Raw genomic sequence first — 14,855 nt, 5'->3', positions numbered from 1 at the left:
TGAGAAACTCTTAATTCTTGATTATACATGAGTTGTGATGTTAGAAGGGGCGTCTTGATTTGAAACATGGCGGAAACACTGATCTATTATATAATAATCTACAGTATAGATCCGTCTGTGGAAAGCAAGTCTTTAGAGAATTACAATGAATAATTTTGCCAATTATTTTAATTTTACATGATGTAGGCATATGCCAAGTAGACTACGTACAGGACACCTATACACAACAGCACATTTAGTTGTGATAACCAACAAGTAAAATATATAAATTAGTAATTTTAATCGTTTTGAATTCAGGTGTAGTTATATGGGTCACTTGTTTTGTCTAGGCTGCTTCCGTGAATGCGTCACGTGTCATAATAACAAACGCCCGACTGGTGGACAATTGCCGGGTCCATTTCACAAAGTTCTCATTAAAAATAATAATTGATTTATGATGACGCTGACGTTTGCAGACTATATCGTTTATTTCCTAATGTTTCACAGTGTTGTTTCTCCTGTCTTGCGCTTTTGGTGTTATGTTATGTGAAAGGCCCGTGATTGGGTGCATCGGAAACCCCATCGGTGCGCGCGGCCGTGAGTGCGCGCGCGTGTGATCAGCGCCGCCCGCCATTTTACATTATTGGGAATCCAGCGGAGCTCCGCCGGGGAGTCACTTACCCGCCCCCAGAACACATATTCAGCACACACGCACCCGAGCAGACCAGCAGATCATCGCCAGGTAATCGTGCGGCCGAGCTGGGCGAGCTTTCGTGGCGTTTCTCGCGGCGCAGGCGTTTATTTTACCGGTGTTTGAAAACAATGTGCTGGGCGCGCGCGGGGGGAGGGGTTTTACCGGACACGCTATACACGCACTAGCCTTGTGAGAGCAGGCCTTTATAACACATTAAACGCGTAAATATGTCGCCATCGATGTATTTGAATTAGTAATTACCGCTTGTGGTTGCACACTAGATTTGCTCATGTTGTGTGTGTGTGTGTGCGTGTATGAGTCACGCTGCTGGGTTAGTAAGCTAATGCAGCTACATTGATTTAAGACGTACGCCGGAATCAGATTTAACTCACTAAACTGTTTTGATCTCGTACCTGTGCAATGAATTTTTGTGGAAAATCCATTAATGGTACGTTTTGCACAACGTTCGTCGTCTTGCAGCTTTTGTAATGGTGCTTTTGTTGGTGTGTGTAGTTGTGCAGGGCCCGAGACCCAATGCTGCACGCGCGCCAACAGAGCCAACGCGCGCACGTGTGTTTTTAGCAGTAACGTTTTCTTAATGTGTGTGTATACACAGATAGCTGTCTTAGATGCTGTTTATCACCAGATTTAGTCTTTTTCTGGAGTTTAGAGCGAATGAGCTCTCGCACGGGTTTATTATAATGAGGGAAGATGATTGAGTGAGGGGCTGAAACATCACACACATGAGCACATGGGCAGCACTTGTTTACTGTGGTTGCAAACTTTGTAGATTTGTATCCGGGGGGATTGTTTGTGGAGTGAGAGGAAGATTTACCCGGTCTGTTAGGGGTTTGGGTGGGTCTTTGGCTTGGATAAGGGATGGACAACTTCGGTCCTGGAGGGCCACCGTCCTGCAGAGTTTAGCTCCAATCCTAATTAAACACACCTGAACAAGCTAATAAATGTTTTCAGGATTACTAGAAAAGAGTTTTTGTCAGGGTTGGAGCTAAACTGCAGGAAAGTGAAGTTGCCCATCCCTGGCTTGGATGATTTATGCGTAAATGTGTAAGTAAATATGAAACACTAAGTTATATCTAGCATTGCATGCAGGTTAAAACAACCTTGATGATTTTGAGATTTCAATACTGACTTTATGGAACTCTACTCATAAAATTTAATACCCACGTAATTTGTGTAATTGTCTACCCAAACCTGCAATAATTTGGCTCATTGCATTTGAACAGATTTCTGGAGACATGGCCACAGAACATATAAATGGGAATGGTACAGAAGAACCAATGGACACGACTGCTGCAGTTACCCATTCTGACCACTTCAACACTTTATTAGAAGCTGGTTTACCACAAAAAGTTGCTGAAAAGCTAGATGAAATTTACCTAGCAGGTAAGCCAAAACTCGGACCCTTCCAAATTGACTCCTCATCCTTTTTTGTATCACATTTAATGCATGTTGAACTGTACATGTCAAATGTTTTCTTGCATAGGGAATTGGCAGGTAATTAGCAACTTTGTGTGGTTTCACCGCAAAATGGGTACTGCAGCGTTAAATGATGCTGAGTCGCAATGACACCGGGCCGCAGAAATAAAGGCTGGATTGAGCGTGTCTGGTCGGATCCTGAGAGGGGATTAGCTCTCGTTGTTAAAGGGGGGGAGTCCCGGGGGATGCGGGCCAGCTGGGCGTGTGCTGGGACAATAGAGGCAGCTGTCTGGAGCAGGACAGGTGATGCGCCCCTACGGCTTATCACTGACAGATGCTGATGGTGAAGGGGGTGAGAGGACTGCCCGGACAATCGTTCATATTTATATCACTATATTAATGGGGAGAGCTGCTAATGCTCGTGGGTGAAGTGTTAGAGATGCCGATTTCCATCAATGCTATTCCAGTAGTCGTGTTTGATTGCCAGTATCTTAGTGAACATGGTGGCTGATGTAAAGCCAGTAGGCTGTGTGTGATATCAGACTAATTGATTTAAAGATGAATAACACCTGCATAATAATTGCTTCAATAAAATTAATTTTACTTTTTTTTTTAATTAGGAAAATATATCCGATTAATTGGAACATATGGCAATTTGCACTATTTTTTAACTTAAACTGGAGCATTGTCAAATGTGTTTAAAGTAGTATGTGATATAAATTTTTACACTGATGTAAAATAATGGTTTAAAATAAACCACTGCTGTACGCATATTTAAATTTAATGTTTTTTTTACTATTAATTATTCATGATGCCAGTGTAGGAAGCATCCTTAAAATAGGTACAGGTTATTTAGGTATGTGTATAAATAATATGCTGTATAAATAATATGCTGCATAATTGATTAGTATTTTATTAAGTAATTTTTTTTTGTTTTAGAAAAGCCTTCCTATGGACCCGCAATGCAAATTAGTTTATGCTATACTCTAGATGTGCAATACATATTTTCAAGCTTTCGACAGGAATTAAGCATTTAAATAAAAAAAATCTATAAAATAAAATTATTTACTTTAGATAGTAATTTCTTGATTTGTAATCCAATTATTGTGTTTTTTATAAATGCTCAGTAATCTGGTAGGTTTGTATATATTGGGAGGCATTTTCTCAAACAAGAGACCAGATTTTGTAATTTTAATTTTACATGCATAGTTTGAAGTGTCCGCATCAGTTCACATGGACATAACATCACGGTGAAGGGTACTCTTGTTTTTATGCAGGCTACACATGCACACTACAGAAGAAATTTGTGAGGGTTGTGAAGTGTTATGCATATAAATGCATATTTACTGAATGTTGAGAGTATGTGAAGGTATTAAAGCATTTTCCTTTCATCTATTAATAGAAAAGTATAAACCTTTATTTCGATAGCATTCACTTTCTTTAAACCGGTCTAATAATCAGACAGAACTGTTAAAGACTGTAACCTGATGGAGGATGCGCTAGGACTTATTTTTAATGCTAGTACCTGTGAAAATGTTGCCTCCCAACACTTAACGGCTAAACAGAAACGCTTATCAGACAATGCCGATGAAATGACTTAAAAGTGTTTATCCCGTATTCTCAAGTGAATGCCGAAGTCATTAGCAGTGCTGCCATTCCTGAAGTCTGTACTGAAGCCCAGTCCACATGATGATACACACGAACTCTCTCTCAGAGAAACCCTGATGAATATTGCGTACTCTGACTGGACGGGCCGTAAAGGGTCCTGCAGTTGGTGAGGTCACGTGTCAGCACTGAGGTTTCACTGGTTTTCTCCCACAGGCCTGGTGGCGCACAGTGACCTGGACGAGAGGGCCATCGAAGCGCTGAAGGAGTTCAATGAGGAAGGGGCACTGCAAGTTCTGGTCCAGTTCAAGGAGAGCGACCTATCCCATGTGCAGGTAAGGCCACTCGCTGGGCTGTGTGAGATTCGGGTGAAGCATGGTAAAAGTTAAGTTAACCACTTTATTAATCCAACAAGGGGCAATTATATTAGGGCAGTGGCATCACATCACAAACATACATTAAAAACAATCATATTCCACGTACACATATCTACATGGTACAACATTCCAATGCACCATGCTTTATAAAAAAATTCACACAAAAAGCAAACACCTCAAGAATCCTTAAAGGGATATTTCACCCAAAAATTAAAATTCTGTCAGTATTTACTCACCCTCATGTTGTTCCAACCCCGTAAGACCTTCGTTGATCTTCGCAACACGAATTAAGATATTTTTGATGAAATCTGAGAGCTGGATCATTCCTCCATAGGCTTCTAAGGGATTGAAACTTGCCAGCCCCGAAAACATATTAAAGACATCGTTAAAATAGTCCTAGTGACTACAGTGGCTCAATCTTAAGTTTATCAAGCGACGAGAATACTTTTTGTTCGCAAAAACATTCAAAAATAAAGACTTTATTTCAACTATTCATTTCCTTCTCTGTGGGCCTCGAGTCAGTTCACTATTGTAATAGCGTAAGCTTCTGTGTTGTACGTCACACACATCACCCACATGACCAGCGTCGGCAAATAGTGAGCCTACGTGTGACGTAGCACTACGCAATCACACCATGTTAAGTGACTAGAGGCCCACAGAGAAGGAAATGAATAGTTAAAATAAAGTCGTTATTTTTGTTTGTTTTTGCGAACAAAAAGTATTCTCGTCGCTTGATGAACTTAAGATTGAGCAACTGTAGTCATGACATGAACTGATATGTTTTCGGGGCTGGCAAGTTTCAATCCCTTAGAAGCCTATGGAGGAATGATCCAGCTCTCAGATTTAATCAAAAATATCTTAATTCGTGTTGCGAAGATGAACGAAGGTCTTACGAGGTTGGAACAACATGAGGGTGAGAAAATACTGACAGATTTTTCATTTTTGGGTGAACTATCCCTTTAATAAAAAAAAATTCACATTAATTCTGAAAGGTGTTTCTCTCTCTCTCGCTCTCTCTCTCGCTGTAACCCAGAACAAAAGTGCCTTTCTCTGTGGAGTGATGAAGACCTACAGGCAGAGAGAGAAACAGGGGACCAAAGTTGTAGATTCCACTAAAGGACCAGATGAGGCTAAAATTAAGGTGTGTTTTGCCCTTTTAACAGTTCATTTAAACTGAAAGCGTAACTGTTGATTCATTGGTTTGATCTTGTTTTGCAGACTTTGCTTGATAGAACCAGCTACACCCTTGATGTCACCACAGGTCAGCGCAAGTACGGCGGGCCTCCGCCAGAGTCCGTGTACACAGGATCTCAGCCCTCGGTCGGGACGGAGGTAATCGCACAAGGACGGGGCACTTGTGCTGCGCTAGATCGGGGTCTGCAAAGGCTGTGTATATGATGACTTATGTACACTGTTCTGGAGTAACTTTGTTACAATGACAGTTACCGCTAAGATCTGACTCAACAGCCTCTCCACGTTAGAGAGCCGTCTGTCTGCTGTACACTGATATACTCTCGGCAAAGTGCTTGTGTTATTCACTTGGTTGTAAACGGTGTGAAACCCCTTTGCTTCCGTGATGTACAAGCTGACAGAACTTGTAACGTAAAGTCCATGTTCACACAGTCTCCACAGTTTCATCTAAACATTTTTCTTTTCCCCAACAAATCCCCTTACACTATAAAGCATAATTTCTTCTTGCCAGTCATCCATCATGTTTGTTTACTCTAGTCACGTTTAATGCGAGAGATTTTGCGAGATTTCTCGTGTTCACGGGCGGGACTCTGGTTGTTTGTGAATGGGATCTGTTAGTGTGTATTGTGCTTTCCTGGTCACATCATAACACTCCACACACTAGAGAGACAAAACTGTTAAATATATGATTTCCTATTGTCATGGATGTGGTCTCTCTCAAAATATTTTAGTGTGACCCCAGCTTTAGTTTTGGAAAAGCACCCAACATGAAGCTCATGTCTTTTATCCCTCTTAGTACTTGGCTTCACAAATTTGTTGATTTGAGAACTTTTATGCAAGAGGATGTACACAAATATTAGTGACAGTGTCACTTTAGTAACAGATATTTTCTGTTCATTTTCTTTTTTTTAATGCCTATATCGTTTTGGTTTTTTTTTGGTACATGAACTAAATGGAAAATAAGATGTTGCCTTGGAAACTAGCTGAAATAACATAAGTTTACATTTTAAGTTAATGTATATTTTATTTCAAGCAATTAATTTATGGTTTTAGTTTAATGAGAAATACCAGGCGTCACAATCAATTATTATAGAGTGATTAATGAATCACTATTTTTCAGTGAGTTTAATGCTGATACATTGAAGATAAAGTTCCTGAACTCATATTGCTTGGTGGGTGCTTATGCGAGCTCTGATCCGTCAGACTGGCTCATTGACGGCTCTATTCTCTCCGTACTGCAGATCTTCGTGGGGAAGATCCCGAGGGACTTGTTTGAAGATGAGCTCGTGCCTCTGTTTGAGAAGGCGGGGCCGATCTGGGACCTGCGCCTGATGATGGATCCTCTGAGCGGCCTGAACAGGGGCTATGCCTTCCTCACTTTCTGCACTAAAGAGGCTGCACAGGAGGCCGTCAAGCTAGTAAGACATGCTAATCCGTACACCTGCTAGTGATGGACATGGGTGTTGCTTTGCAAGTGAGGCTTTACATGTATTCAATCTGTTTTTCTCCTCTCAGTGTAACAATCATGAAATTCGCCCGGGCAAACATATTGGCGTGTGTATATCAGTGGCCAACAACAGACTCTTTGTGGGCTCCATTCCCAAGAGCAAGACAAAAGAACAGATTGTTGAGGAGTTTTCCAAAGTCACGGGTGAGTTTTGCCTTGAAAACGAGGGTGCGTTCCTGCGCATCTCTGCGTTTTCTTCACGTACTTCGTTTACTTGGATTCTGCATTTAATGTTTCTTTCTTTTGTTTTTTGTCAGAGGGTCTTACTGACGTAATCCTTTACCATCAGCCGGATGATAAGAAAAAGAACAGGGGCTTCTGTTTTCTGGAGTACGAGGACCACAAAACGGCAGCGCAGGCTCGTCGGAGGCTCATGAGCGGGAAAGTGAAGGTGTGGGGCAACGTGGTCACCGTCGAGTGGGCCGACCCTATTGAGGATCCTGACCCGGAGGTCATGGCGAAGGTCAGAACAGGGCAAAACCAGGGGTTTATGAGCATCACTTTTTCATGTGACTGCAGATGATGGGTTGTGTACGCTGTTCTGAAGCACTAGCATTTCATGCTAACTTGACGGCCTCTCCAAAACTGCACATGTTGGTTAGCTCTGCACTCCAGCCTGATGCTGAATTATCCACTGGGGCCTGTTTACACATGGTCACTTCATGCGTCTTTACTGATCGGATAGCTATCTGATTCATTTACACCTGTACACAGAAATGTTTCCGAAAATCGGACATAAATCCGATCTTTGATTCCTGCGTTATATGCAGATTTCAATGAATGCAACAGATGAGCTGCATTTAATTGATAATCAGCTAATTTCAAGATTAAAGTCTGCAATATCAGAGAACGCAATATCATCAGTGGTAAGACCATTTAGTCTCACTGCTTCTAATGAAGATGATTGTGTTTTGAGTGTCTGCGACTTTTAGTTTGTGCGTTGGTTTGCTGAAGAGATACAGATTCATTTGTGGCGATGCGTGTTGTAGCGCCGTAACATCTGGCTATAACATGTCATATAGCCTATAACATGCTCTGACAAATCTATTTTTTTACATTTGGGAATAGTACAATTAACATATGTGGTTTCAACAACCAGATGCATTTACACTTGTCTAGTTTTGTCAGGAATGCGGCCCAAACCACGTCCTGAAGTGGTTTGAGCGATCGGTTTTAAATGTGTGTCGGAGGGCATTTGCACCTGGTCAGATAGGAAAAAACGCATAAAAATGGCCGGTTGAAAACACCAAGGGCCAGTCTACAGCTGATCTAAACGCTCATTTAGGATCTGTCGGAGCTCACATTGTCATCTCGTCTGCTTCTAGGTGAAAGTGTTGTTTGTCAGGAACCTGGCGAACAGTGTCACAGAGGAAATACTTGAAAAAGCTTTCGGCCAGTTTGGCAAACTTGAGCGAGTAAAGAAACTGAAAGACTACGCTTTCATTCACTTCGACGAGAGGGATGGAGCAGTCAAGGTGAGAACCATTTTTAACGGCACTTAATGAGGTACGAAAGTGTTTTTTGTTTGTTTGAATGGTCATTACAGTGGTATGATGTCGTGAATGTTCACAGGCGCTGGCAGAAATGAACGGCAAAGATTTAGAGGGAGAGCACATTGAGATCGTGTTCGCCAAGCCACCCGACCAGAAGCGGAAAGAGAGGAAGGCGCAGCGTCAAGCAGCGAAGACGCAAATGTGAGTTTTACAGGTGTACAGCCCTGCTCCGAAACGCTGGTTTTCACTTCATCCTGAAGACTGTCTTTCTGAAGGTGTGTTTGATAAGGTTTGGAGTAGGGCTGCACGATATATCGTTTTGACATCAATATCACGATCTGCGCATCCACAATAGTCACATCGCAGGATGTGCGATGTCATGTATAGGGATCGTAGGTAATCCGTGATCTGTACGTACCAGCAGCTCCCTGTTTTTAGAACGCATGTGATGCACTGATTTTTTGCACATTTTAAACCATCATGGGGTGAAAGTTATCTGTTGTGTTTTTTAGTCTAGTCAGGCAAGAGGACTTTTCTGTGCGCACACAGAGCCGAATTCAGTTCTCTTTCATTTGAGCTTAAACGGACATGTGCACGCAAAATGAAGTCTCAATGCCCGTCTCGGTGAGTATCCTCGTAAACACAATCGGTTATGTTGTAAAAAGAAAGAAAACGAATGCGTGTCATTTATATTAGGTCCGTGCATTCGTTTTAAAGGTCCCATAATGTCAAAACTGAAATTTCCTGGCTTTTTTCATGATAACCGAGGTCTAGGGACGTTGAAACTACCATATAAGTTTCAAAACGGTCGATCCACAGACAAAAGCACACAGCCTGCATAAAGTAGCAGTGCCTTTTCACGAGCCGTTGTCACTTCCGTATAAATGTGATGTCAGAACTACTTCAGTCACCACTCCCACCAATGGTGTGTCTCACAAAAAACAATCAGAAGAGAGGCTCATGAATATTATGTAGATAGGCCAAAATTGCCCTGTTCTTGGCAGAGCTCTTGAGAAAGCTGTAAAAATATATTGAGATGGTTTTTGGTACTTATTAGGGCTGGGTATTGACACAAATTTCACAATTTTATTCGATTTTGATTCACAAGCTTGCAATTCAATTCGGATTCAATATTGATTATTTTGGATTTCAGGTACAATACATGGCAAATTTTCTCAAGGAAAACAAATCTCTTAACTAATGCTGTAAACTATGGGAGTCAGTTGTACCCTATAGGCTTTCATTGGCCTACTATAATATTGAAGGTAAAAAATAACTGATTTGTATACAAACACTTAAATTACACCTTTATTTATTTTCCTAATAATACATTTATATGAAATATAAACATTTAAATCGTGGATGTCCTAAAAACTTGCCAGATTTATTCAAACATGCATTAAATATTGAAAAACATAAAAAATTATAATGAATACGTAATATGGTGCATATATTAGCAAAATGCTCCTATCCAGAGTTAATTTTTCTAGCTGACTAACGAGTGTATGGTCACTGACTATGGATCTGGACATATATCTGAGGTAAATGTGACGTTACATGACATTGTTTACATTATTGTTTTCACTGACATCTTTCCACAGTTGAAACACTGATTGAGTGATTCCATGTAACATGATACGGAATTAGAAAATTTGTACTCTATCTTTTAAAACACTTTCAGATGCTCATGAATGTTTATTTCACGCTGTAGTTGGTATTAAGGCGGAAAATAAGATGTGCCCGCGCTGCTGCTTCTCTTGAGCTGCGCTGCGCCAGAGCGATCTCGCGCCAAAGCGGTGTTTGTTTTTGAATTTAGAAAGAAAATGGAAATCTGAAAATGGAAATCTTCGTAATTTGAAATCTGAGACTGTTTCATATCAATAGTAACAAAGCACAGATTATTGCATTTATCTGATGGGATGCGCGCTACAATGTTCCATTCATTCATCAACTGACTATTGCCTAATCGATTCTTGGGATTTAAGAATCGATATCGGTTCGTAAAAATTAGAATCGATTAAAATCGAGAAATCAATATTCATTTTTTTTTTACCAAGCTCTAGTTCTTATACAGTTTATATATATATATATATATATCTCGCTCCCTCTCTCTCGCTCACTCCCTATCGCTCTGGCTCTCATATCAAAACGTAAAATAAAACTTGTGAAAGTTGTACAATATGGGACCTTTAAAGGGACAGTTGCCTAATAAACCCTCAGCTGTTTGTCACTAATGATCAAACAAGAGAAAATAACATTTGTACCTTTTTTTTTTTAAACTTTTAAAAAATATATATAAATTGTATTATATTAGTTTTATATCATTTATATAGTGAAGACTCTAATTTTATATTTGAGTATTTCATTTCTGTCCCTTAATACTGTTAATTTACCTGAAAAACGTAAAGCACTGCTTATTTCAATTGTATCTTCTATTGTATTCATCTATGCTTGTTGTTTGTTTATATTTTTCAATGCAGATTCACAGCAATGTTTGTTCCAATATCGTGCAGCCCTAGCCCCCAGACACCCTTGAATTAGGGTTGTGACAATAAACTGATGCATTGTGATTTGAGAAATGATTCCGGGTCGATTCCAAAAAAATTTTTCCTGAATGCATCGTTCCTCTCTCGAATCGATTCTGTGCTTAGTTTTTAACAGCAGATGATGCTGTGTGTTTTAGAAACAGTCGTAATCTTCTGGCTTCCAATGCCTCACACACACCACTTGACTTTCAATAAAATAATCATTAATAAAGTTTTAAAAGGTTGCAGCGAATTGTCGAGAGAGAATCGCGATGCATTCAGAATTTTTTTTGAATCAATCCATGAATCGCAATGCATTGATTTGTCCCAGCCCATCCCTCGATTGACATGAATGCGAACCGCTTTGTGTGGCCGATCTTAAACCTACACATGGCTCTTCTCTCTCTCTCGGTCACAGGTATGACGATTACTACTACTACGGCCCTCCTCAAATGCCGCCTCCTGCCAGGGGCCGGGGCAGGGGAGCCAGTCGGGGGGGCTACTCCTACCCACCCGACTATTACGGCTACGAAGATTACTACGATTACTATGGTTACGATTACCATAACTACAGGGGCGGCTACGACGACCCGTACTTCGGCTACGATGACTTCCAGGCGCCGACCCGAGGCCGAGGGGGTCGCGGAGGCGGGGCGAGAGGCGGGGCGTCTCCGGTGCGGGGCCGAGGGGCCAGCGCTCCACGGGGCAGGGCGGGCTTCCCCCAGCGCGGAGGCGGGCCGGGGGCCAGCCGGGGCCCGCGCGGAGGAGCCAGAGGCGGGGTGCTGCCGAGAGGCCGCGGGGTACGTGGTGCTCGGGGTGGACGCGGTGGAAATGTAGGAGGCAAACGCAAAGCTGATGGCTACAACCAGCCAGATTCCAAACGGCGCCAGACCATTAATCAGAACTGGGGCTCGCAACCCATTGCACAGCAACCCTTGCAAGGTGGCGATCATTCTGGTAACTATGGTTACAAATCTGACAACCAGGAGTTTTATCAGGATTCTTTTGGGCAACAGTGGAAGTAGAGAATGTAGGGCTCTTTTTTTTTTTTTTTTTTCTTTCCAATAAAAAAAAACAAAAACTTTTTATAGAGACTTGATTGGCCCTCAAATCCATTAACGGTTGCCTCTCTCCTCCTCCTGGCGGGTTTTTTTTTGTACATATTTTAAGAATCCGCTTGGACTCGATCAGTAGTCACTCCCACCTGCTTCTGCCGAACTGTTTTTGTTTTGTTTTGTTTTGGAAGTCGTTTCCTACTTTTTAAAAATCGGGATTTGAAATTTTTAAATTTGCAATTTTGTGCTCAATCTGTCTTATTTGGCTCTATAGTACCATGTATGTTCATAGGAATTTTGCTCTTCATGTCTTAAGTAGGTAACAGCAACAACAACAAAAAAAGACGAAAAATGAAAAGGAAAAAAAAATCACTGTCTCTTAAACTTGTATTCAACAAAGTAAAAAAGAAAAAGAAATTGCTATTTGTATGTTACAAAAGATAATGCTAGTCAAATAGCTTGTCTTGTTTTTGGGGAAAACTATTGAGAAAAAAAAAGAAAGAAAAAAAGGACTTTGATCCTTATTTTTGGCTTTACATTTTGGCTTGTATTCTTTGCTGTTTGTCTGCTTGAATAAACATACACGCACCAGTGTACAAAAACTCAAATTGTGTTTCAAATTCATGTTTCGGCAAATTCTCTCTTCAAATTGCCTACAAATTTATGGCTCCTTGTGGAAGAAAAGGATTAAAGGTTTGCCTGTAGACATGTGCTGCTACCTCACTCTGCATGCCTCCGAGTCTCAGTCCGCATCCTCTCTCTCCACTCAAGCTTTCCCCATTCCACACGAGAGGCTTTTCTTTACTCGACTCAGTTTTTGGGCACCTTCTCTCCCGAGGTCCCCGTGTGTTTTGGCTCCAGTGGGGTTTTGTTAGAGAAACTCCACGAGGACAGAGGCTAAACTCGATGAAAGCCACAGAAAGCACAATTTGACGCGGCGTGTTTCCGGACGAGGCGTCTGTCGCTGGAAGCTCTAACTCTCTTTGCCCTTGCACGATTATCCCGAATTTGAGCAACCGTGGGAAACTGCCATGCATGTGTTTTTCCTTGTTTCTGTGTTTCTGCACATAACCCTCCTGATCTCCCTGATTCCTGTGTCGCTTCTGTCTCTGCATGCCTGAACACGTAGAGCGTCGCTAGAGTCTCTAGTGAATGCTTTTGCTTTCTCTCTCTCTTTCTTTGACATCCTTGTGGTTGTTTGTGTGAATTTTCTTTTTCCTTTGTGTTGTATTCATTGTTAACGCTCCTCTAATTTGTGTTCCTTTTGTTACCTGGCTAGCAGGGAAAAGGGGTCGAGGCTGGTCCTGACATGTCCCAGTGAAGACTGACTAGCTCAGTGGGGTCACGCCAGCGGATGATGAAGATGATGGTAAGGTCCGTGCCACGGTCCGACTCAGTTCCTGCCTTACGGAAGCATATCTTCTCCCGTCTGCCTCCAAGATTGCCATCAACAACGCAGAGTCGCCATTAGACATGTTTGGACTCTTCTCTGTATTGTTTTCATTTGTTTTTGTATTTAATTTTTTTTTTTAGTTTATAAGAATGTCCCAGAACCCTTGTGTCATGAAAGAAAATGCTATTTGCAGTTACTTCTGGAGGTCAAGTAGCCCAAAGGAGTTTTATCCTTAACGTTACATGTATTTTGCACTTTGTAGATGTTTGAAGTGGCTTGGAGGAGTTTGATGCTGGTGTATATTTTTGTGCATTTTAACTGCAGCTGGTCATGAGGATGAACATGTAAAGCTTGTATATGAGTCTTGCGTTTGTTTTGTTTTTTCTTCCTCAGTTGTTACAACCTGGTGTGATTGACCAGGCATTCCAGGTTAAATGGTTCTTTTCTGAACCCTTTTTTAAGGATTTTTTTTTTTTGGAAAGGGTTGGTTAACTACCTCATCCTGGAGGCTGAAACTGCCCTATCTGTACTGTACATACGGAGACCTAATGCAAGCAGGGCTTTTTATATTCAACTTATGCACAAGGGCAACATCAGAGCCAATGTACCTAGTGTATCATAGTCCTTTTGTAATAATGCTGAACAGTCAGACTGGGCATGTGAACGACACTCATGTGATGAGTTTAAAGAAGCGTCAGTCTGAGCTCTGAGGATGTAGTTACAGGTTGAAGACAGGTCACTTGTTTGTAAAGACTTGAACTTGAGGAAAAGTCACCCCCCCCCCCCCCCCAATGAATTGCATTTTAAAGCTTTATTTTAAGATCATGCGGATGCTAGATCAGTTTTGAAACCAACACCATCCCTTTTGTGTACTGTGCCACCTGGACGTGCACAAGTCACATGGTTTTTAAAGGCAAGTTGAGCCAGGATCAGCTCGGATCTGCCGGTTTCCTCTCGATGGAGCCGTCAGCTGCGATCGAGCTCTGCTCCGTCTCCATCGCTGGTGCTGATGCTGAATCAGACCCGACTGACGTGAGCATGATGTCATTGAACTGGGCACACCGTAGCTGCCTTTTAATCACATTTAATGTGATGGGTTATTAAGATATGCATCATTTTTTGGGCATGTTATTGGTAACTTCAATTCTCGTGTGCTCGTACAGGGTTTATACGTTTTTAAAAGGGATTCTGTTGATGTTTTGGTTTCTTTTTGTTTAGCCTCTTTAAGAGTATTGACTGAATCTTTTGAATATGACTGACTCCACAATTATTTCTGTATCACCAACAAACCATTTTTATAAAAAATGGTGTTTTAAAAGTACTGCTGCATAACAAGTGTTTTTGCATTCCTGCAAATAAATTTTGTAAAATTCTCTTGCTTGATGCTGTTTTGTCTCTAGAATGATGTCATCTCTGTGGCATTGGTTAACACGTGTGATTCTGAAAAGCCTTTAATTTCAGCCGCTGTATCTGATATATTGTGCTTTTGTCCACTGTTTGTCAAACTCTCGTATTGTCTTCAGGGCTCTGCCTTTTCACATTTTTAATTTATTACTCTTAAATACAGTGGTTCTTTTAGTTACTGAAATCAGGCTAGTT

General features: G+C 41.3%; 1 protein-coding gene across 8 annotated transcripts; it reads left to right on the top strand.

Moving 5' to 3' along the window:
* Positions 1 to 564: 564 nt before the first annotated feature.
* syncrip (synaptotagmin binding, cytoplasmic RNA interacting protein) lies at positions 565 to 14,629 on the top strand. Of its 8 annotated transcripts, none has more exons than XM_077220603.1 (12): positions 586 to 721; positions 1,918 to 2,077; positions 3,932 to 4,050; positions 5,126 to 5,233; positions 5,311 to 5,424; positions 6,525 to 6,701; positions 6,799 to 6,934; positions 7,048 to 7,253; positions 8,116 to 8,265; positions 8,363 to 8,484; positions 11,227 to 11,608; positions 13,146 to 14,629. In XM_077220603.1, the coding sequence occupies exons 2-12, from the start codon at positions 1,930 to 1,932 to the stop codon at positions 13,182 to 13,184; spliced, it is 1,701 nt and encodes a 566-aa protein (XP_077076718.1). In that variant the 5' UTR covers positions 586 to 721; positions 1,918 to 1,929; the 3' UTR covers positions 13,185 to 14,629. The 8 variants fall into 8 exon arrangements, with proteins under 8 accessions (XP_077076719.1, XP_077076718.1, XP_077076717.1 ...); XM_077220602.1 differs by having other exon boundaries at positions 13,143 to 14,629; XM_077220601.1 differs by having other exon boundaries at positions 11,227 to 11,750.
* Positions 14,630 to 14,855: the final 226 nt, after the last annotated feature.

The sequence above is a fragment of the Siphateles boraxobius genome, unplaced genomic scaffold (genome assembly GCF_051911475.1).
Source record: "Siphateles boraxobius isolate OS27281-9 unplaced genomic scaffold, OSU_SipBor_1 8, whole genome shotgun sequence".
Classification (NCBI taxonomy): Eukaryota; Metazoa; Chordata; class Actinopteri; order Cypriniformes; family Leuciscidae; genus Siphateles; species Siphateles boraxobius.
The sequence above is the reverse complement of the archived record's forward strand: the minus strand, read 5'-3'. Positions and strand labels throughout refer to the sequence as shown.